This window comes from Fusarium oxysporum, chromosome 8, assembly GCF_000149955.1.
Source record: "Fusarium oxysporum f. sp. lycopersici 4287 chromosome 8, whole genome shotgun sequence".
NCBI lineage: Eukaryota > Fungi > Ascomycota > Sordariomycetes > Hypocreales > Nectriaceae > Fusarium > Fusarium oxysporum.
In genome coordinates this window covers 2,594,988-2,615,187 of record NC_030993.1, presented here as the reverse complement: position 1 = coordinate 2,615,187, position 20,200 = coordinate 2,594,988, and the positions used below count along the sequence as shown (strand labels likewise).

At 47.5% G+C, this 20,200-nt stretch overlaps 8 protein-coding genes and 2 non-coding genes across 11 annotated transcripts; 7 read left to right on the top strand and 3 right to left on the bottom strand.

The window, feature by feature from the left end:
- Positions 1-957: 957 nt before the first annotated feature.
- Positions 958-4,723, top strand: FOXG_03480 (H+-transporting ATPase). Of its 2 annotated transcripts, none has more exons than XM_018381226.1 (6): positions 958-1,500; positions 1,556-1,779; positions 1,829-2,414; positions 2,479-3,714; positions 3,809-3,819; positions 3,948-4,723. In XM_018381226.1, the coding sequence occupies exons 1-6, from the start codon at positions 1,071-1,073 to the stop codon at positions 4,524-4,526; spliced, it is 3,066 nt and encodes a 1,021-aa protein (XP_018237664.1). In that variant the 5' UTR covers positions 958-1,070; the 3' UTR covers positions 4,527-4,723. The 2 variants fall into 2 exon arrangements, with proteins under 2 accessions (XP_018237664.1, XP_018237665.1); XM_018381227.1 differs by having other exon boundaries at positions 984-1,500; positions 1,842-2,414.
- A 319-nt stretch (positions 4,724-5,042) lies between these two features.
- On the top strand, positions 5,043-5,436 carry FOXG_18563 (uncharacterized protein; the record flags this gene model as incomplete). Its single annotated transcript, XM_018398689.1, has 2 exons — positions 5,043-5,330; positions 5,384-5,436. The coding sequence occupies exons 1-2, from the start codon at positions 5,171-5,173 to the stop codon at positions 5,434-5,436; spliced, it is 213 nt and encodes a 70-aa protein (XP_018237663.1). The 5' UTR covers positions 5,043-5,170.
- A 270-nt stretch (positions 5,437-5,706) lies between these two features.
- Positions 5,707-7,480, top strand: FOXG_03479 (uncharacterized protein; the record flags this gene model as incomplete). Its single annotated transcript, XM_018381225.1, has 3 exons — positions 5,707-6,455; positions 6,505-6,964; positions 7,019-7,480. 3 exons carry the CDS (start codon positions 5,707-5,709, stop codon positions 7,478-7,480), a joined length of 1,671 nt encoding a protein of 556 aa, XP_018237662.1.
- A 517-nt stretch (positions 7,481-7,997) lies between these two features.
- Positions 7,998-9,211, top strand: FOXG_03478 (uncharacterized protein; the record flags this gene model as incomplete). The annotated part of the gene is made up of 4 exons (XM_018381224.1): positions 7,998-8,271; positions 8,324-8,526; positions 8,580-8,630; positions 8,681-9,211. 4 exons carry the CDS (start codon positions 7,998-8,000, stop codon positions 9,209-9,211), a joined length of 1,059 nt encoding a protein of 352 aa, XP_018237661.1.
- A 1,102-nt stretch (positions 9,212-10,313) lies between these two features.
- Positions 10,314-11,394, top strand: FOXG_03477 (uncharacterized protein; the record flags this gene model as incomplete). Its single annotated transcript, XM_018381223.1, has 2 exons — positions 10,314-10,385; positions 10,435-11,394. The coding sequence occupies 2 exons, from the start codon at positions 10,314-10,316 to the stop codon at positions 11,392-11,394; spliced, it is 1,032 nt and encodes a 343-aa protein (XP_018237660.1).
- A 162-nt stretch (positions 11,395-11,556) lies between these two features.
- Positions 11,557-11,630, bottom strand: FOXG_18562. The gene has a single exon. It is a non-coding gene; the product is annotated as a tRNA-Val (tRNA).
- Positions 11,631-11,729: 99 nt separating this feature from the next.
- On the bottom strand, positions 11,730-11,803 carry FOXG_18561. The gene has a single exon. It is a non-coding gene; the product is annotated as a tRNA-Val (tRNA).
- Positions 11,804-14,387: 2,584 nt separating this feature from the next.
- Positions 14,388-15,903, top strand: FOXG_03476 (uncharacterized protein; the record flags this gene model as incomplete). Its single annotated transcript, XM_018381222.1, has 2 exons — positions 14,388-15,603; positions 15,650-15,903. 2 exons carry the CDS (start codon positions 14,388-14,390, stop codon positions 15,901-15,903), a joined length of 1,470 nt encoding a protein of 489 aa, XP_018237659.1.
- Positions 15,904-16,372: 469 nt separating this feature from the next.
- On the top strand, positions 16,373-18,356 carry FOXG_03475 (uncharacterized protein; the record flags this gene model as incomplete). Its single annotated transcript, XM_018381221.1, has 2 exons — positions 16,373-17,276; positions 17,326-18,356. The coding sequence occupies 2 exons, from the start codon at positions 16,373-16,375 to the stop codon at positions 18,354-18,356; spliced, it is 1,935 nt and encodes a 644-aa protein (XP_018237658.1).
- A 63-nt stretch (positions 18,357-18,419) lies between these two features.
- FOXG_03474 (uncharacterized protein) lies at positions 18,420-19,513 on the bottom strand. The gene has a single exon (XM_018381220.1). The coding sequence runs from the start codon at positions 19,365-19,367 to the stop codon at positions 18,903-18,905; it is 465 nt and encodes a 154-aa protein (XP_018237657.1). The 5' UTR covers positions 19,368-19,513; the 3' UTR covers positions 18,420-18,902.
- Positions 19,514-20,200: the final 687 nt, after the last annotated feature.

Genomic DNA, 20,200 nt, shown 5'->3' with positions numbered 1-20,200 from the left:
GGGCGGCCTCAGTACCATGACTCGATAAGGGAGATGTTCTGATCAGATCGTTTCACCTCCAGTCGACGACTCATAATAATGTACATGGAACGGCATAGGAGAGCAAGAAAGACTTGGAATTCGGGGTCTGTTGAACTAGCACGCGACTTATGGCTACAATAGGCAAAAAGCTACTGGGTCCGTTGTTTTCTGCCAATTCGACACCATGTTTACCAACCAAACCAACCCCGTAACATGATGTGACATTGGTCGGTGAAGTGCACCTCCATGGAAATGCTTCCACCTCTGAAATCAGGGTCTACCAGGAAGTTTTAGCTGAGTCCGTTTGTTAGAAGACCCCAAGAGCTTACTCTTCAGCTCTAGTCTCGATTTCCGAAAACAAGGAATTGGTCACTGGGGGTTGCCGACTCGGCAGGCATTTTGGCCGACAAATCTCTCCGCATGACCCCAAATATACAACGGCTAATTGTACCTTTCACAGTTTCGCGGGGTTGAGGCTACACTATATAATGTATCCAAGTTGTCGAATATCACATCCGTCAGAACCGAGATCACGAATTGACAACGGCTATGCGGCACCTGAAGGTCGTCATAGTTATGCACCCATCGCCCGGCTTTAATGAAATACCCAGAAACTCAATTCTTAATCCCTCATTGTTTATTGTACATCTTCACGGAAATTGTGTTATTGGTGACAGAATCATCCTGGCACGCAACCCTCTAAGAATTGCTTCTAGGCTCTAGCGATGCAGATCTGCCTTCCGGATCACACGGGAGCTTCTGGAAAATAACGCTCAAGAGTCACAGGAAGTCGGTCAATATTCATGTTCGCGAACGCGAGGTTGCAGTGAACGGGTTGCAACGCTACAAAGATGAGAGCTATCCGTAAAAGGCAGTAAGCTATGCGCTCATAGAAAATGCGAAAAGCAATAAATAACAGCTCGTTGCGCCTGGAAAGAAAGTGTTGGAGTGTGTGTTTGCATCCTGTTCTCAAGACAAGTGTGTACACGTAGATCTTGTGACCCTAATTATCCTCTATACCATCATAATCTGCTTGAACGATATCATCAATGTCTAAACTATTCCGTCGTCGCAAGAACAACAACGATGACCTGGAATCCAACGCTGGCCGGCGAGCCTCCCGCGCTTCTAGGGGCGGAAGAGCCGCCAGCATTGTAGACGATAGTCTCGGCGAGTATCCTGCCCTGGATCACTACATCAGCAACTATCGCGAAGATCGTCGTCGCGCAACTGATGATCGTGATGGGAAGGTCAAGAAGAAGCATTGGTGGCAGTTTGGCAGTGGTGTCGATGCTCAGGAGGAGCCTCCTGCTAAGAAGGGTACTCCTGATGCTTGGCTTGAGACGGATCTCACGACTGGTCTTGCGTCGGATGAAGTTGAGAGACGAAGGCAGGTAACAGGATGGAACGAATTGGTTTCTGAGAAGGAGAATATGTTTGCCAAGTTTCTTGGTTTCTTTACCGGTCCAATTCTTTATGGTAAGCCATTCTGCCGTCCCTCTGAGGGGCTCACTTACTGATCATCGCATTGCAGTTATGGAGGTCGCGGCCCTTCTCGCAGTCGGTCTCGGGGATTGGGTGGACTTCGGTGTCATCGTCGGTATTCTTATGCTCAACGCCTTCGTCGGGTTCTACCAGGAGAAGCAGGCCGCAGATGTTGTTGCTAGTCTCAAGGGTGATATCGCAATGCGATGCACAGTCATACGCGACAGCAACGAACAAGAAATTTTGGCACGAGAACTCGTTCCAGGAGACATCGTAAGTGGTTCCTTCTTGAAACCATCAGACTTGCTGATTAATGTCCTAGCTCATTGTTCAAGAAGGCGGTACCGTCGCTGCAGATGCTCGTCTTATTTGCGACTATACACGTCCCGAAGACTTTGAATTGTACAAACGTCTCCGAGCCGAAGATAAACTCGACCGTAGCGACGAGGAAGATGAATTTGCTGATGGTGCAGACAAAGAACAAGATCATGACACATCAACAGAACATGATGCCCATCAACACAGTCATGAGCAGGAGCCACACGACTATCGAAGCCGTCCTCTCGCAGCCATTGATCAGTCTGCTATTACTGGCGAGTCGCTTGCTGTCGAGAAGTATCTTGGCGATATGGTCTACTATACTACTGGCTGCAAAAGAGGCAAGGCCTTTGCCCTTGTTCAAACCACTGCTAAAGAGTCTTTCGTCGGCCGCACTGCAGACCTTGTGCAGGGAGCCAAGGATCAAGGCCACTTCAAGGCTATCATGAACAACATTGGAACCTCGCTTCTCGTTCTCGTTATGTTCTGGATCCTCATAGCCTGGATCGGAGGATTCTTCCACCACATTGGAATGACGGAGCCTGGATCGCAGAATCTTCTTCATTATGCTCTTGTTCTCCTCATCATTGGTAGGTCCCAAATAAACCCTAACTCCATTATCACAGAGTAAATTGGCTAACAGTCGATCCAAAGGTGTTCCCGTTGGTCTTCCAGTGGTGACAACCACGACCCTCGCCGTTGGAGCAGCCTATCTCGCCAAGCAAAAAGCCATTGTTCAAAAGCTTACCGCTATTGAATCTCTTGCTGGCGTCGACATTCTCTGTTCTGACAAGACTGGCACATTGACTGCAAACAAGCTATCGATTCGCGATCCTTGGCTGGCAGAAGGCCAGGATGTTAATTGGATGATGGCAGTCGCAGCTCTGGCTTCTAGTCACAATCTCAGAACATTAGACCCAATCGACAAAGTCACCATCCTTACTCTCAAGCGTTACCCCGAAGCGCGAGAGATTCTCAAGCAGGGATGGGTGACCGAGTCGTTCACGCCTTTCGACCCCGTCTCTAAACGCATCACTGCGGTTTGCCGCCTCGGGAATGACAGGTTCTGGTGTGTCAAGGGAGCCCCTAAAGCGGTACTGAAACTGGCTTCAGGCTCGGAGGATGAAAGCCGAATCTACAAAGAAAAAGCCCAGGATTTTGCCCGAAGAGGATTCCGTTCGCTTGGTGTCGCTTACAAAAAGAACGATGGTCCCTGGGTCATTTTGGGTTTGCTATCCATGTTTGATCCTCCTCGAGAGGACACAGCCCAGACAATCATCGAGGCAGGTCATCTTGGAGTCCCTGTCAAGATGTTGACGGGAGATGCCATAGCCATTGCAAAGGAAACCTGCAAAATGCTGTCCCTCGGAACAAAAGTATATAACTCTGAGAGACTCATCCATGGTGGTCTATCCGGAAGTGTACAGCACGACTTCGTCGAGCGAGCAGATGGCTTTGCGGAAGTGTTCCCAGAGCATAAGTACACGGTCGTCGAAATGCTCCAGCAAAGAGGCCATCTCACGGCAATGACTGGTGATGGTGTTAATGATGCTCCTTCCCTGAAGAAAGCGGATTGTGGTATTGCTGTTGAGGGTGCTTCAGAAGCTGCCCAAGCTGCAGCAGATATCGTTTTCCTCGCTCCCGGCCTAAGCACCATCGTTTTGGCTATCAAAACCGCTCGGCAAATCTTCCAAAGAATGAAAGCGTATATTCAATACCGTATTGCGCTCTGTCTCCACCTGGAAATCTATTTGACGCTTTCCATGGTCATCATCAACGAAACCATTCGCGTCGACCTGATAGTATTTCTTGCACTTTTTGCGGATTTAGCAACGGTTGCAGTTGCTTACGATAATGCTCATTGGGAACCAAGACCTGTAGAGTGGCAATGTAAGTAGGTTTCATAATTTGGAAGTTGTGATTCTCCTCAATGGCTAGTGCTGTTTGGTTTTGGGGTTGATGACAAAAGCTAACGCAATGACAGTACCGAAGATTGTAAGTTTTTTATACCTAGCTTTGATAACTCCAGATCGGCATTTCAGAAGACGATTACCCTCGGCTGGTGATGCGTCGTGTTGAGGGAATGCCCTATCAGTTGATGACGAATACTAACATTGTAACAGTGGGTTATGAGTGTGATTCTTGGGATCCTTCTAGCTCTCGCCACTTGGGTATTGAGAGGTGCTTTATTTCTACCCAATGGGGGCTTCGTTCAGAACTTCGGTTCCATTCAAGAGATCCTCTTCCTCGAAGTCGCCCTCACAGAGAACTGGCTCATCTTTGTCACACGAGGCGGAAAGACCTGGCCATCATGGCAACTCGTGTTCGCCATTCTCGGCGTCGATGTCCTAGCTACCCTGTTTTGCCTCTTTGGCTGGATGTCCGGTAGGGGCGAGATCTCCCACCCTGAGTCGAACTTCAAGCAGAGCAGCAATGGCTGGGTCGACATCGTGACTGTTGTGATAGTCTGGCTTTACTCTTTCGGTGTGACCGTTGTCATCGCTATCGTTTACTTCGTTCTCAATAAGCTGTCTTGGTTGGATAATCTCGGTAGGAAAGATCGCAAAAAGAAGGACACCAAGCTTGAGAACATTCTTGGCCACCTGCAGAAGCTTGCTATTGAGCATGAGGTTGACGAGAAGACTGGAAAGAGTAGATTTATGCTGGCGGAGAAGGTTACTGATGAGGATGATGATATCTAGAGACTGCTGTGTTGTGGTGATGAAGGTCCATGAAGGTGTGAAGTTTGTTGAGTTTGTTGAGTTTCTCGATAAAGACAAGGCTGGCAGTTTGATGTTTCATGGGTACCTGCTAGTCAGGTAGGTAGTTACTTCCGTTGAGGAAGAGTTTCTAGTTCTATACCTCTTTTCAGCAATATATCCTTCCCATATTCTGCCTGCCATTGCCTCACACTTGCCATGCGAGGAAGACACATCTCCCATTGAGCATTAATAAACTCAGTTAAAATTTGACAAATATTATAAAACCCATAAATGGTCTGGAGTACACTACTAGATAATGATCATAGTTCGAACTACCTATGTTGTGGTTATAATCATCTTCCGATTCTATTTAGTGTCCGAGTCGCGCCTTCCGAGAATTAACGTTCCTCCCAAGTTCTCCACTGGTAACCTGCCCAGCAGCCCCCTCCGTCCTCACGACAGGAGAAATTATTTGGGCATGATTTAGTGTCATAGGCAGAAGAAGCGCACACAAAACCGAAATCAAGATATTGGCCGGTCGCTACGGCATTTTTCCAACCTCGATATCCCAACCTTCATACGAGTTCCCATGTCTTTGACATATTGAAGCGCTAGACATTCACACCAAATTTACCTGAAGAAAGATGGCTACTCCATTGCTGTCTTTATCTGAAGAAGATGCGTCCTGGAAGCAATGGGACGAAAACGTTGAAACCGTCTGGCCTACAGTCGCCGCTCCCTCGCTCCTACTGGTACCCGAAGTCCCTGCTCCTGTTGAGAGGGAGCCGATGGTCGAACTTACCTGTTAGTTACATTTGATTACCTAAGTGGTTCATTTAAGCTAGTTCATGATACAGGGCAGGAACGACGAGCCAGGACTGACGCCCGCTGTAAGAGCCAGACTGTCTAAGCTCTAAAAGAGGAGAGGGGAACACAGATGCTGGGGCAATCTCGTCGGAGAATGGCGGGGGAGCTACCGAGGCTTAGAAGGGCATCAAAATCCGGGGTAGACAGGGGTCCTGGAAGGCGAGATCACAACGGATCAGCACGTCATTTGCACCAAAAGTAGCACAGAAACAATTCACTTCTGCAGAGTCTTCTCATTTGCCGCACTTTCGTTCTTTTTCACTGGTCAATGGTGATCCTTCTGACTCCCATCTAGCAATTCTACCTCTGAGCCATGACCCCACCTCCACGACCTCCGAAAAACACTCCGAGTTCTCGTCAGAAGCTCGCGAGACGAGCCTGCGATTCATGCAAGATTCGAAAGATCCGCTGCTCAGAAACGCCCCCCTGTACAGCGTGTGAGGCATCAGGCATAGAATGTACCTTCAATCGTTCACAGGGGACGAGAGGGCCGCGAGGATTGAGACCAAGAACGCTGGATAAGATTGAGCGAAGACGCCAAGGGGATGGAGCAAAGAGCGATACCTCAAGTCCAGATCAAGCTATTGCCAAGAAGTCACCGTCACCTGTTGATGAAGTAGCTTGTTTACTTGACATTCTAGAGGTTTACTCTGAAAGACTGTACCCCATCTGGCCCATCGTCGATGCAACCGATCTAAGGAACAAAATTCGACAGAATCCCAGTGAAGGCGGTGCAGCGAGATGCCTTGCTAATGCTGTGGCTCTTGCTGCAATTGCTCAACTGAAACTGGACACTGCATGGCGACCCAGTGTAGAGGAAGCGGAAACAAGTGGGCTGAGTGAGAAGCTGGGCCTGTTGGATGCTTTAAGGATTTCCTTCTTCTTGCATATTTACCATGAGAACGCTTTGCCTGGAGGCACAAAGTCGCTTGTGTACTTGCGTGAAGCTATCACGCAGGCACAAATATTGAGGCTTGATCGTGAGTCTACATATCCTTCGCTATCAGAAGCCGACCAACATGTTTCGCGACGGATCCTCTGGCTACTGTTTGTCACTGAAAGGTAGGCATCTTGATTTGAGATGGATCTTTTGCTAATGTGTGTCGCTCAGAGGTGTTGCTCTATTGCACAAGCTCCCCATAGTTCTCAAGCCAAACATTCTCTTTCCTTGGTTCGGAGGGGCTGATGACCGTGCTGAAGTCCTCCCAGCGTTTCTGAAACTGGTCCATCTGTTCTGGGTCTTTGATCAATCTAACATCTTTGAGATACTTCGCAACATTGATGCGGACTCGGATATACCCAATATGGCTGCTGTCGCGCAGAATTGTCTGGAACTTCTGCAGCAAAAGCTACTCGACTCGGCTGATAATGACGACTGGGGTCCCATTAACGAGGTTCAACGAGCAGATATGTTTGTTACAAGACAGTGGATGCGTGCTGTGTTATGGCGAGCGGCTCTTCGATTTGGGATAGTCATACCCTCTATGAATCCCATTAATATTGCCAAAGACTTCTTGAGTCTCGTTTCTGAACTTCCAAAAGCTGCTCTTGAGTCTCATGGACCGACACTGGTGAGTCTCATTGTCGATCGAGTATAATATGATGCAAGCTTACAATCGGGGCAGGAATTCAAAACATTTGAGATTGCTACGGCAGTAATTGATGCAATCGCGAGCGATCACTCAATACAAAACGATCAATCTGGCCCAATACTCCATCAACTACGCGACATACTTTCGTCCTGTCGGGGAGGCAATCGTACTCTTCTTTCACTTCTCACAATACGAATGGACGCAATCTTCAATTCAGGGCGCATGCTGGAACCGGAGGGTGATTCAGTGGCGTTTGAAGCAAATCTAGCATCGACTTTTCAAGATACTGCCGAGCTTTTGACAGCACAACCGAACCTCACGATGCCAACGTATCAATTCATGGAGGGCCAAGCTTCTCAAATTTGCTGGCCACCTCTAGACCTCGGCTACTTGGTTCGATCGCCGTCGCCGCTTACTCGCATGCTACTGGAGTCGATGCCCCGCGATGTTGCTGAGCAGGACGAGGTCCAGCAGATAATTGAGACACCAACCTAAGTTTAGGTAAAGGATCGATGAGATTACGGTCTTAAGGCAAAATTAGGCCTAAATCCACTCTAAGGTTGGAAGATTCTTCTATCGCTGGCTTATGGTGCAACGAGGACCCCGTATTGCGCCATTGTACCCTTGTTAAGCTACTGCAATTCCCCGCTGCAAGACATACAGATGGGGAAGGCAGAAGCCCAGGTATGACAGCAAGACAGTCGGAATATCTGACTTGATGAAGCTCTATGACATTCGCCGTATGAGTCAACTTTTCAGTACCTCAAATTTGCTGACTCTACTCAACGTAACTCAACAAACAAGTCCCTCCCAATTGTTGGCGGCACTGATTCCTAGAACAATCAACAATCCTGTCAGTCATCCCCGCTCCGAATCAATCTCCGAAATATTCTCCGGCTACACAACCCCAATTCGGCGACGAGCCGTTTCCACCATTTTATACTGACCAAGTTGTAAAGAAACATTCACTTCGCGCAAATTTCCCATCACCAAGGTCTCATAAATCGTTAAAATGGCTTGGGCTGAACCTAGAAACACTGGGATGATCTACCGTCGTCTCGGTAGATCCGGTTTACATGTCTCTGCGATTGGTCTTGGTAGCTGGATGACCTATGGAGGTTACGCTCAAGATGAGGAGGCATTTGCTTGCATGAAGAAGGCTTACGACCTTGGAATCAACTTCTTTGACACAGCCGAGAACTATACCGCTGGCCAAGCTGAGATTGTCATGGGAAAGGCTATTAAGCACTTTGGGTGGAAGCGCAGCGATTTGGTCATTAGCACAAGTGAGTCCTCAAATGCGCCAAATATTCGAAGCTTTATGCTAATGCTTCTCAGAGATCAACTGGGGCGCCGTTAATGGAGAGGTTCTCGTCAACAACCATGGGCTTTCGAGAAAGCACATTATCGAGGGTCTGGACGCCTCATTGGAGCGTCTTCAGCTCGACTATGTCGACATTGTCTACGCTCACCGGCCAGATAGACTGACTCCTATGGAGGAGACTGTCCGAGCCTTCAACTACCTGATTGACAACGGAAAGGTTTGCATAGCATTCGCCAAGCCTGATAGTAGCAGCGCTGACAAAGTCACCAGGCTTTCTACTGGGGTACGTCAGAGTGGTCCGCTGATGAGATTGCCGAAGCTGTAAGTCACCATCACTTTTATACAATCTGCCTGGATTCTCACAACAACAGGTCGGAATTGCTCGTGATCTAAGAATGATTGGACCTATCGCCGAGCAACCCTTTTACAACATCCTCGTCAGAGACAGAGTTGAAGGCCAATTTCAACGCCTATATGAGCGCACTGGCCTAGGCATCACCTCATTCTCCCCCCTGAAAATGGGCGTTCTCAGTGGAAAGTACAACGACATAGTTGACGGCAAGCCACCCAAAGACTCCCGTTTTGAAGCTAGCAAGGACAACTTCGCAGACTTCATGCGCGGCCGCATTGGCACTGATGACTGGAAGGAGGAGATCGACAAGGTTCGGCAGTTGAAGCCCATTGCTGATAAGCTGGGCATCAGCCAGGCTCAACTTGGTATTGCATGGTGTCTTAAGAATCCTAATGTTACCAGTGTTATCACCGGTGCCAGCCGACCTGAGCAGTTGGATGATACTGTTGCTTCGCTGAAGATTCTTGATAAGCTGACACCAGAGATAATGGAAGAGATTGACACTATTACGAAGAACAAGGTTGAGCTGGACCCTGCTAGACAGAGCTAGAGACTTTTAATAAAATTCAAGAGAAATTTATCACATGAAGAGTATCAAACATTGAGGTCGTATTCGAAGCGAAGGCATTAAGGAAAAATTAAAATCGGAGAGTATATATAAAACTATCACATGTTGTATTCATGGCGCAGTCTCTTGCGATAGTCGTAAGAGCATTCGACCCTGTAGAGATACATTTTTGTGTCGGACCTTTCGGAAGATATGTACCTAGTCCTCCCTCGATCCCTTTATTGTTATTCTGGTCAGAAAGTCGCAGATTCATTCATTATTGGGTAATTCTTTATTAATGTCATTGTAGTGAAGAACTCGGTTGTATTTTCACATCGTATATATGTTCAGTCAGCTCAATAGTCCTCGGAGTTCCTCGCGTCTTCTATGCATGATATTGTATTGAATATATGCCCCTGATGTGACGAGTAGACAGAGTCGACTGTTTTAGTAGTTGTTAATGAAAGCCTATAAATCGAACTCTAATCAATATCTACGAGATCCCCTGAACTACTGAGATCAGCTCAACAAGGTTCAGTCTTCGGTAACCAACTGCCGTAAACGGCAGATCACACTTTGTCAATTTGCGACATTATGAATCATGATACGACTCCGGTCCAAGAGAAGTCCGAACTACGAGAGTAAGGAGATAAACTCGGACTCGCGCTTTCGTTTCACTATCAGCGATACAACCCTAAATTGTCCCGCAACGGGGGCTCATGAGGTCTGTTAACTTATTCTCGTATTTGACAGCCTCTGATTGGTTCGCGACGTTTTGATGGGGGCCGTCCGCCCCGAGCCGGAGACCCTCTTACCCGTTACAGTAAAAGCACTTACCTGATATGGTAAAAGTCTCGACCGACACCAAATGCAAAGTCCGCGATAGCATCATCGACGACGGCCCAAGGTGCGGATGGTAGGAGTTAACGAAATGTCCGAGCAATTAAATGCTTCCTACTCAAAGCTAGTAGTGAGGACTCAAGTATAAAGATGTCGAGGTGTCTTCCCTTTGGAGAAGTATCTCATTATCATCACATTCATCAACTTCACTCAACAATCACTACCACTTTGATATACATAAATCTTCCAAATCTCAGATACTACGATGTCTCAACAATACGCCAAGGACCAGCCCGAGGGCTTTGTCAACAAGATTGAGCGAGTTGCCATCATTGGTGTAAGTATCACATTCTTCTATCGTCTAGTCAATGACCAACATGCTACAGGCTGGTGGAAGTGTTGGCAAGTACTTGGCCAAGTATCTCATCGCGACAGGCAAGCATACAGTAACTGCCGTCACCCGTAAAGGCAGTACTAGCAAGGTCCCTGAAGGCGCCCGCACTGTCACTGTCGACTACGATGATGAGAACTCCATCGTTGAGGCACTTCGAGGTCAACAATTCCTCGCAATCTCTCTCTCAGTATCCGCAGCGCCTGGTACCCAAGAGAAGATCATTGGAGCAGCCGCCAAGGCAGGTGTTCCATGGATCATGCCCAATTGTTACGGCATCGACATCACCAACAAGTCACTCGCCGAGGAGAACTTGACTGGTGGAAGTGTGTTCCCAGGAATCAATGCCGTCGAGGAAAATGGTGCATCTTCATGGATTGCTATGTGCTGTTCCTTCTGGTACGAGTTCTCTCTGGCTCAAGGTCCTGAATGGTATGGCTTCGACTTGACCGGCGACAAGAAAAAGGTTACGTTCTACGATGATGGCAACACCCGGATCAACAGTTCAACCTGGGATCAGTGTGGTCGAGCTTTCGCAGCTCTTCTGAGCTTGAGGGTTATTCCTGACGATGAGAACGACAAGTCACCTACCATCTCCCAGTGGCGTAACAAGCCCCTCTACATCTCCAGCTTTCTCATCTCTCAGCGAGAGATGCTCGACAGTTTCCAACGAATTACCGGTACTACAGATAAGGACTGGGAGATTGAGTATGAAAGTTCCAAGGAGCGCTGGCAGCGGGGCATGGATCTTCTTAAGAAGGGGGATCGTTCTGGCTTTGGACTCGCTATGTATGCTCGAACGTTCTATCCCAACGGTGATGGAAATTTTGAAGCTAAGCATGGCCTTGCGAATGAGGCTTTGGGTCTACCTAAAGAAGATGTGGATGAGGCCAATAAGAGGGCTTTGAAGATGGTTGAGGACAACTACAACTACTTCGTGAACCGAAATCATTAAGGGTGCAGTGGAACAATAAGAAGGAATTGGCATTGAATGTATAAGAAGATTTGGTAAACTGGACTTTCTAGACAAACAAGCAACATGATCACTCACGCATAACTGCTCCCCAATGTCTGCATGAGTGATAAAAAGGAAGAGATGCTCCAACGAGCAAAAGAATGGTCCCGCTCGGGCTCGAACCGAGGACCTTCTCGGTGTAAACGAGATGCCATAACCAACTAGGCCACGAGACCAATGGAGATGCCTGGAGAGAACAGATTTGGGTCTAAGTTTGCGGAGTTGTGAGCGGTGAGAGAAAAGGAGACACGAATCCTATCGGATCCGCAAAAATGTGGTTCCGCCCGGGATCGAACCGGGGACCTTCTCGGTGTTAACGAGATGCCATAACCAACTAGACCACGGAACCTGAGCTGATGAGATGAGATCTCTGGCGCATTGTGTGAGGGGAGGGCCTAGGAATGTCTATACACATGCGCAATGCTGGAGTCCAGTGTTGAACGATGGAGAGTCTCGAGGAACCACCAGCCTATGTGTATATGAAGCATAAGAGGTTTGAATTTAGGCCCAGGGTTTTGCGAGAGTCTACAAATGACTCGTTCCTTCGAAATCATGTCGAATGTGTTGGAAGCTCCCCTATGCTCAGATATCTGTAAACCTTTTGCAAATACAGTGTTCTAGAATCCTCAGCTTCATGCTCTACAGCTCATTCAATATCAAAGAGTTACGCCTCGAGTGACAGAGCATTACAGATCTACCTTATGTGACTTAAAATTCTCGAGCTATATCAGTTATTACCCTGTGGAATTTTCAACCAGTCGTAATTGGCTTTGTTACCTGTTCCTCGATCCTTCAAGGGTTTAAGTCTGTTGCACCCGCTATTGCTTCTCGTGCTATCTCAGGATCGACTTTCTTTTACTATATCTATGCGCACTCTTGATTATCGATCAATGCTCTCAATTGAGAATTTTGTGTCTCAATGATTGTGGCTTGGTAATTGACAGGCTTTGGAAGCTATGGCGTGCACCTCCCGCCTTGGCGGCTCTTGGCGATGCGATTTGGAGCAGAGCCTCAATATCAGAAGTCGAATTTAGATATGGACTTGATATCAGCTATCTATCAAAACAGTTTAATTGGTTGATTTTGAGTTACCGTTATCTGTAAACAAACCCAATTTGACGGACTTTGCCAGGAACAACGAGAATCGTAGAGCTTATTTATCAACGTCGTCATCACCAACAACGTCTCATCACTTGCAACTTAGACAGCATCTAACGATCAGTTCATCTTGGGCGGTCCGTGTTAAGATGCCGAAGATTCCACTTTGTTCGAGTCGCTTTAGTTCGGTCTCCAAAACAATAGCGACTTGGTGCTCTCATCTCAAACCCAACGGTCAAGCTCCGAAAGCAAAGTGGAACGTTGTGAATATTCATTACTCAACACAAATCCAAACAGCCGGAGAAAAGCCTGGGGAAAAGTAAAACCCCTCAGGGTCGCGGGGTCATATCGCGGAGTGCCTTGCAAAATCTGTATAACTGGGCGTCTTGTCATATTCCAAAACGTAATAAAAATCATTTCTCCAGAGTCGTCAATACGGGGATTTGAAACTCAGAAGTGAAGCTTTTTTCTCTCGCCACTAGGCTCCAATTTAATATTCCCACATGGCACGGCAACCCCGTCGAGAAGCCGGTCGATGCCGGTCCTGAGAGTTATAATTCCCTGATAAAGGCCGTGATAGCTATGCATTTATGCAATATCTGCCGGTTCGGCCGGTCGACTCGGTTAAGACGGATGAGTTAGCAGACAGCACGGACCAGAATATGTTCAGAGAGCCGCAATTTGATTATCTGCCTTATTCATGAACAATATCCAAAAGTCACCAAGCTGGGGGAACATCTCCACTGAAATGGGCCTCAAAGATAGACCAGCTCAAGGTTCTCCTCACCCTGTTAGAGTTATTCTCCAGAGGTCTCCTGATTTTTATCTCCAACAGTTCCTTTAATTGGGGTAATTCAGCTAGGGAGCCGCACATCCGTTCATGGGGGAGCTAGATTCATTCCAGTCTGACCATAACAACGTGTTTCAAACCAATTAAAAAGAGTTGGAGAGATGACATGCCTAAAGAAGGGCGCATAGGAGAAGGAAATTTTGTTTGAGACTAAAAGGCCGCTGATTCCGGAGCGTGGACTTGGCTTTGGGAGTGTCGGCTCCGAAGCGCGCTATTGTTGCAAGCCTAGACTTCAGCTTTGAAGATCCCCATAAGGACGGGTACTGTACAGAGGGGACATGATAAGACAGGCCCTGTAATCATTAGACGAGCGCTGTAAAAGATTGCATTACCTGCAGGAGTACAGCTGTCTTGGGCAGTTAATTGCTTATGCAGTTCATCAACTTACAATGGATTCCATACCACGAATGACTTCTAGAACATGAGTCGAACTCATCACTCAAAAGCCTCATTCAAGGATCGCTTGTCCAATCCCCGACCCAGACAATCACCACAAAACAATTCTAGAACAAAAAGAGATAGGCCCTTCCCCGGCCCGGGGGCATAATCCCCACAACGTCATTCAGGCATCGAGTTCACCGCGAAGGGTGGATCGCCATCCCTAGACTGTCACGGCGACATGGGCCAGGGGAGACAAGGAAACCTAAGACATCTATCCCAAGTGACAAAAAGAGTCAGCTAGACTTAGTGTCGATTTAGTAAGTTTTAGACTAGGTATTTTTGATACCTTGTCCCCAGGTCACAAGTTTTCTTGCTCCCTGAGGATGGGGAAAAGCGACTTTGTTACGCAACCACAATGACGCCCCCCAGAGATAGCTACGATCGCCGAACTAGATACCAAATAGTCCAAGTTACAGCCTAGCCCAACAGCAGAAGTGATCCTCCGTTAACGGGCTTGACGTCTGGCATTTAAATACCTGCTTTGCTAACCTCCCAATATGTCACACTCTGACCTCACTCGATATTCTTCCTCATCTCATTAATCATGGAGTCCCAAACGCCGCGGGACAGAAATGTCCATATTGACGATTCAGCTGCTTTAGAACAGCTCGGTCACAAACAGGAACTCAAGCGCAACTTTTCCAAGATCTCTCTTCTCGGTCTCGCTTTTGCTATCCTCAACACATGGACCGCCTTGTCAGCCTCTATCAGTCTCGCCCTCCCCTCTGGAGGCCCCAGCTCCGTCATCTGGGGTCTCATCGTGGCTGGTATTTGTAACTTGTGTCTAGCTGCTCCTCTGGCCGAGATGTTGTCGGCTTATCCTACCGCTGGTGGTCAATATCACTGGGCTGCTCTCATTGCTTGGCCGAAGTGGTCAAGAGGTATCAGCTACGTCACCGGTTGGATCAACGCTGCTGGTTATGTTGTGTTGACGGCGACGGCCCCTCTGCTTGGAAGTACTTTTGTTATGGACTCAATTACTTTTATGCATCCTACCTACGAAGCCAAGGCATGGCATCAGTTCCTGATTTATCTAGCCTTCACGATCATCGCCCTCGTCATCAATGCCTTTGCGACACGAATTCTACCACTGTTCAACAAAGCCGCCTTTCTGTGGAGTATCTCGGGATTCATCATCATCAGCATAACTGTTTTGGCCTGTGCTGCTCCTGATTATCAGAGTGGTGCTTTCGTCTATGGAAAGTTTATCAATGAGGTCGGCTGGCCTGACGGCCTCTCTTGGATGCTTGGACTTCTCCAGGGTGCCTTTGCTCTCACCGGATTCGATGCCGCTGCGCATATGATCGAAGAGATCCCTAATGCTCGGAAGGAGGGCCCCAGAATTATGATCTGGTGCATTCTTATCGGCATGCTGTCTGGTTTCATCTTCCTCTCATGCCTGTTGTTCGTTCTCAAGGACGTTCAAACCGTTATCGAGTCACCAGCCGGCGCTCTTCTGCAGATGTACTTCGATGCTACTAACAGCAAGGCTGGAAGTATCTGCCTCATCGTCTTCTCTATCGTCTGCATGGTGTTCACTGCCACTGCTATCATGACCACCAGTGCCCGCATGACCTATGCTTTCAGCCGTGACCGAGGTCTTCCCTTCAGCCATATCTGGGCCAAGTACAACGACGCCCTCGAGGTTCCTCTCAACGCTCTTCTCTGGACTACAGCCTGGGTTATCATCTTCGGTCTTATTCTTCTTGGAAGCTCAAGTGCCTTCAACGCCATTACTGCTGCTTCCGTTGTTGCTCTCGGTATGTTGTCCTCCATCTGTGCCTCTCCTCAACTAACATTTCAAAGGTGTCACCTACGCGATCCCTCCCGCCATTCATCTCCTCCGCGGCGGAAACTTACTTCCCGAAGACCGACCTTTCAAGCTCAGCACTCCTGTCCGATGGGTTTGCAGTCTCGTTGGTATTGCCTGGGCCATCCTCACCACCGTCCTTTTCGTATTCCCACCCGAGCTCCCACTCCAATTTCTCTACCAACATGAACTACTGTATCGCTGCTTTTGGAGTCATCCTTCTGATTGCTGTGGGTACTTGGATCGTTGATGGTCGAAAACACTACAAGGGCCCCCTCATTGAAATTAATATGGATGGTGCCACTCTTGAGGGCGCATCCATGGCCGAGACCACATGCACTTCAAATCCTGAAGATGATATGAAGAACCATCATGCTTAAATCAGCGTATGTGCTGTTAACATATCTAGAGCGTGGATTTAACAACAGGCTATCACCGAATAGCTAGATTAAATACAAGTCATGTATTGTTCCTTGAATTCTGCTCTATTTCTCGTGATTTCCGATGAAGAGTTTCTGCTTCTGCCGACCAGTCTTTATTGAAGCAAAGGAGAAAAAGATTGCAAGATATCGTTACAAGTAACCATGACCCTGGTCAGTCCTAAAAGGGACATGGCCCCCATGCGATTAACCCTGTCAAGAAATATCAGACGTCATCCTCGGCAACATAATCGCTCAATGAAGGATCAACATTGGTAAACGCAGCTGTATAACTTCGAGATGGTATACAAATATGACTCCCTGCTACCACCTGGGCAGATTCGACTTCTCAAAATCATTCCTGGAACTCAGAATGCCGTGGTTTCGAGCCATATGAGTGTCGTCAACCTTGATGACAACCCAACATACAAATGTCTGTCATATACTTGGGGCGAGCCGGGTGGAGATGAAACCGATGAGATTTGGTCGAAGCCTTCCCAGACTATTCTCATTGATGGCTTTGAGATGCATATCAGGCAAAACCTTTACAACGCCCTCATTGCGTTCTGTCAATCTGGAATTCTAGGACCCATATGGATAGATGCTCTTTGCATTAATCAAAACGATATAGAGGAACGAAACGCTCAGGTTTCTCAGATGGCAAACATCTACAAAAATTCCGAGGAAGTCATTGTATGGCTCGGCCATGAGAGAGAATACACTCGGAGAGCGGTGGCTTGCTTTCAAAGACTACCCATCACCCGCCAGGAGCTCCTTTCAGATGAGAATGTCGTCTTGAGGGACAAAGCCTTCGCATCGTGCAGCTTCAAAGACTCGGAACTGCTAGCCATGACACGTTACTTCACTGACCATGCATGGTTTGGCCGGACATGGACACTTCAAGAGATGTGGCTAGCTCGAGAGATGACATTTATGTGCGGAACAATCTATGCTTCCGTGGATGTTATCCTCGCCGGAAGTAGTATTGCACATGATAGTTACTCGTCGAGGAGTGTTACAGAAGACATCCAGAGGACCCCAGCGATTACGTGGCTGATGAACTTCACCTACGACTTGATAGCCAAACTGAGGAAGGAAGTTGATGGGACTTCTCCTTCGCCACTTGGATTCGAAGTCGACTATCATCGTGCGAGGCATGCTACAGATCCTAGAGACAAGGTTTATGGTCTACTGGCAATATCCGGTAGCTTTCCCCCATTTTAAAAAGGGATGGCTTGGCTGATGGAATTCAGATACTACTACAGCGGATAATTATATGGAACCAGTAGTTGCCGATTATTCAAAACCAGTCCGGGAGGTATTCTCGATAGCCGCAGCACATTGTCTGCTCAACACAATAGGCTGGCGAGGCCTGAGCTATATCGGAGACCGCAGTAGATATCGCATCCCAGATCTACCATCCTGGGTTCCAGACTACACACAAGATATTCCTTGGAGGCTTCTTCAACGAAGAAGTGAAGATACTTTCAAAACAGCAACTCACCAACAAGTCTGCATCGAGTACGATATCAACTCACCATACACTATCTGTTCGCCATATTCTTACTTCGATACGATTACTGCCGCCACAACTGCATACTGGGAAGATATAGAGGGCTATTCTCAGATGATTGAAATTCTGAATCTCGCTTTGAATCCATTTCCTGTCAAGACGTCCGGAGGAGACAATGTCTTGTCAGTCATGGCCAGAACCTTAACGGCAGATCAAGCAGGGATATACGACTATGATTCATATGATTTTGTTGGTCAATTTGGGGAAATGACATACGGCATGCTGTGGCTGAGCATTTCAAAGAACCCAGAGATGGTATATCAACTGCTCAAAAACCCTGAGGCCAGTCTTTCCAAAGCTTTGTTTTCGACAGGAATTCAGGACCGCGGAGACTTGCTGCCAAGTCTACTACACCCCTATCGACAAATATACAAAACAGAGGAACAAATGGAGTTAGAGTCTAAGCCCACAGAGTCTCAAGATCAGAGCCTCAAGGCTCGAACCTCATTGATACAGCTTGACTGGGGTTCTGCATCACACAAAAGAAGTCTCTTTCGAACGAAGAAAGGACATCTTGGGCTTGCACCCCAGACTATTCAGGTCGGTGACGAAGTGGGCATATTGCAAGGCGCTGAAGTTCCGCATGTATTTCGTCAAGATTCAGGTTCGGAAACGTCGTTAAGTCTGGTTGGCGACGCCTATGTTTATGGGATTATGCATGGGGAGTTAGAGTCCGAGGGCCTGGAGTTCATCAGGGTTCGGCTAGTTTAGATGAAGCTCATGGCTTGTCGACATTACCTCTGAGTATTGCGGCGCCATGATCGAGCTGTCAAATGTCAGTTTGACGTAGACGGCTTCACCCGAGTATGACGTCGACGAGGTGACACGAGCGCCACGTTATCAATTAAGCTTAATTGCATGATTGCACGTGCGAGATGATACGAAAAACAATGCCTTGTGTTGCGCATGGAAGGTTTGGACGTGGTTGGGGCCATCATTATGTGTAATTGAACATTAATTAGGAAATTCGAGCTTTCATAACAATGATGTATAACAAGAGATGGTATCAAAGTACTCGCGTGTATCCAATGCCTTCGTACACATGTATTTCTTTCTCTGTCGTGACGTGATTCATGATTTCATCTCATAAGTCGTGATGTTGCATGACGTGCTAATTATATCCATACGCCGTAACTCCTGTCCGTTTATCGGACCGATTTTGATCAATTGAATTGATGCATTGTAAAAGCATCACGAGGTATCAAAGCGAAGGTTGCTCTGTCGCAAACGCTTTTTGCCGTGTCGGTCGCGCAGCACTTATACGTAATACCGTGTGCCGCGATCAGTTCCATAATATCCAGGCGATCGGCCACGGCGATGGCTTCGAGATCTTGAGTCTCTAACAACAATTGGGGGAGGTGCAGAGATGCTTGATCGATGCGATCGTCTGCTTCGAGAGCGATGATGGTGTGAATGTCGAGGCTCTTCCTTGTAGTGATACCACTTCTCCCGTTCTTGAGGTGGCGCGCCTAAATTGAGACACGATCGAACAACCCAGAGAAGAAGAAGAAAGCCAGCAATCGAACCAATAACGATGCCGGCAATTGCGCCTCCGCTCAATGTTTGGGCACTGTTGCCATTATCGCCGGACGAAGTGACAGTGACAGTCTCTGTGTTTTGCCGAGCCACCAGAGTTGGAGGAGGAGACAGTGTTGGAGAAGAGAGGGCTCTGGCGAGGATGGCACCCAAGCCGAGATCTTGCGGGGAACTGAGAGGAGCCATTGATGATCACAGACAGCGACTGTGAGGGTCAGATGTAGTGATAGTGATAGACGAGCGCAAGATGGCCAATTTCGACGAGAGATGCAGCACCATTTAAGCACAACTCTAGTGTCAATCAATGAGTGATTTAGCAAACCCAATTCTCCTCAATGGGAGGCTGGGATGGCATAACATAATGGATGAACTGTAAATGAGAGGTTTTGGACGTCATAATATCATCAACATCACCGATCTCACTGCGACTCCCCGCTCACACGAGACCATTTAGAACTCTTCCTTGACCCTAGTACCTAGTCTTGGCTGATTGTGTAGTTATCACTAACCCTACCGGTTAAAGTGTCAGACTCATTGTGGTGATTGATTGCCATGTTTATGACGTCTACAGCTTCTTTGTTCTCAGCCATATCCTTGCTCATTTCGACTTAGCTCGGCCACTCAACTCAAAAAACTTGCTTAATTGATGCGCTAAGAAACGGCAGTGCCTGGAATTGGTCCAAACGTAGGAGCTTTTGTTACGAAACTTTTGCCTCATTGGTTCGTGTTTTCTTTTTTATACTTGTCAATTGGGCCGAGGCTGATTGACACCCAAGGAATCAAAGAATTATCCACATTCACGTTCGTGGATCAGATTCAGCTGAGCAATTGCATGTGTTGCTGAATGCTTGTTAATTGGATCTACCGAGGTTTATGCAGGATATATATCACTTTGTCTCCGAGACATCCGATCTTATCACTTGAGCCTCTCTGAGGTGGCTGGTTTGATATTGTGAAGAAGTGACGATGAATTTTCAACGACATGGACAGAGCGCTCAGCAGTCTCATAGTAGAAAAGT

Excerpts from the sequence above, each read along its gene's own strand:
- FOXG_03480 (XM_018381226.1), top strand. The coding sequence starts at position 1,071 with ATGTCTAAACTATTCCGTCGTCGCAAGAACAACAACGATGACCTGGAA. Across the intron at positions 1,780-1,828 it reads AACTCGTTCCAGGAGACATC|CTCATTGTTCAAGAAGGCGG; the intron begins GTAAGTGGTTCC and ends TTAATGTCCTAG. Across the intron at positions 2,415-2,478 it reads TCTTGTTCTCCTCATCATTG|GTGTTCCCGTTGGTCTTCCA; the intron begins GTAGGTCCCAAA and ends GTCGATCCAAAG.
- FOXG_03474 (XM_018381220.1), bottom strand. The coding sequence starts at position 19,367 with ATGGCTCCTCTCAGTTCCCCGCAAGATCTCGGCTTGGGTGCCATCCTC.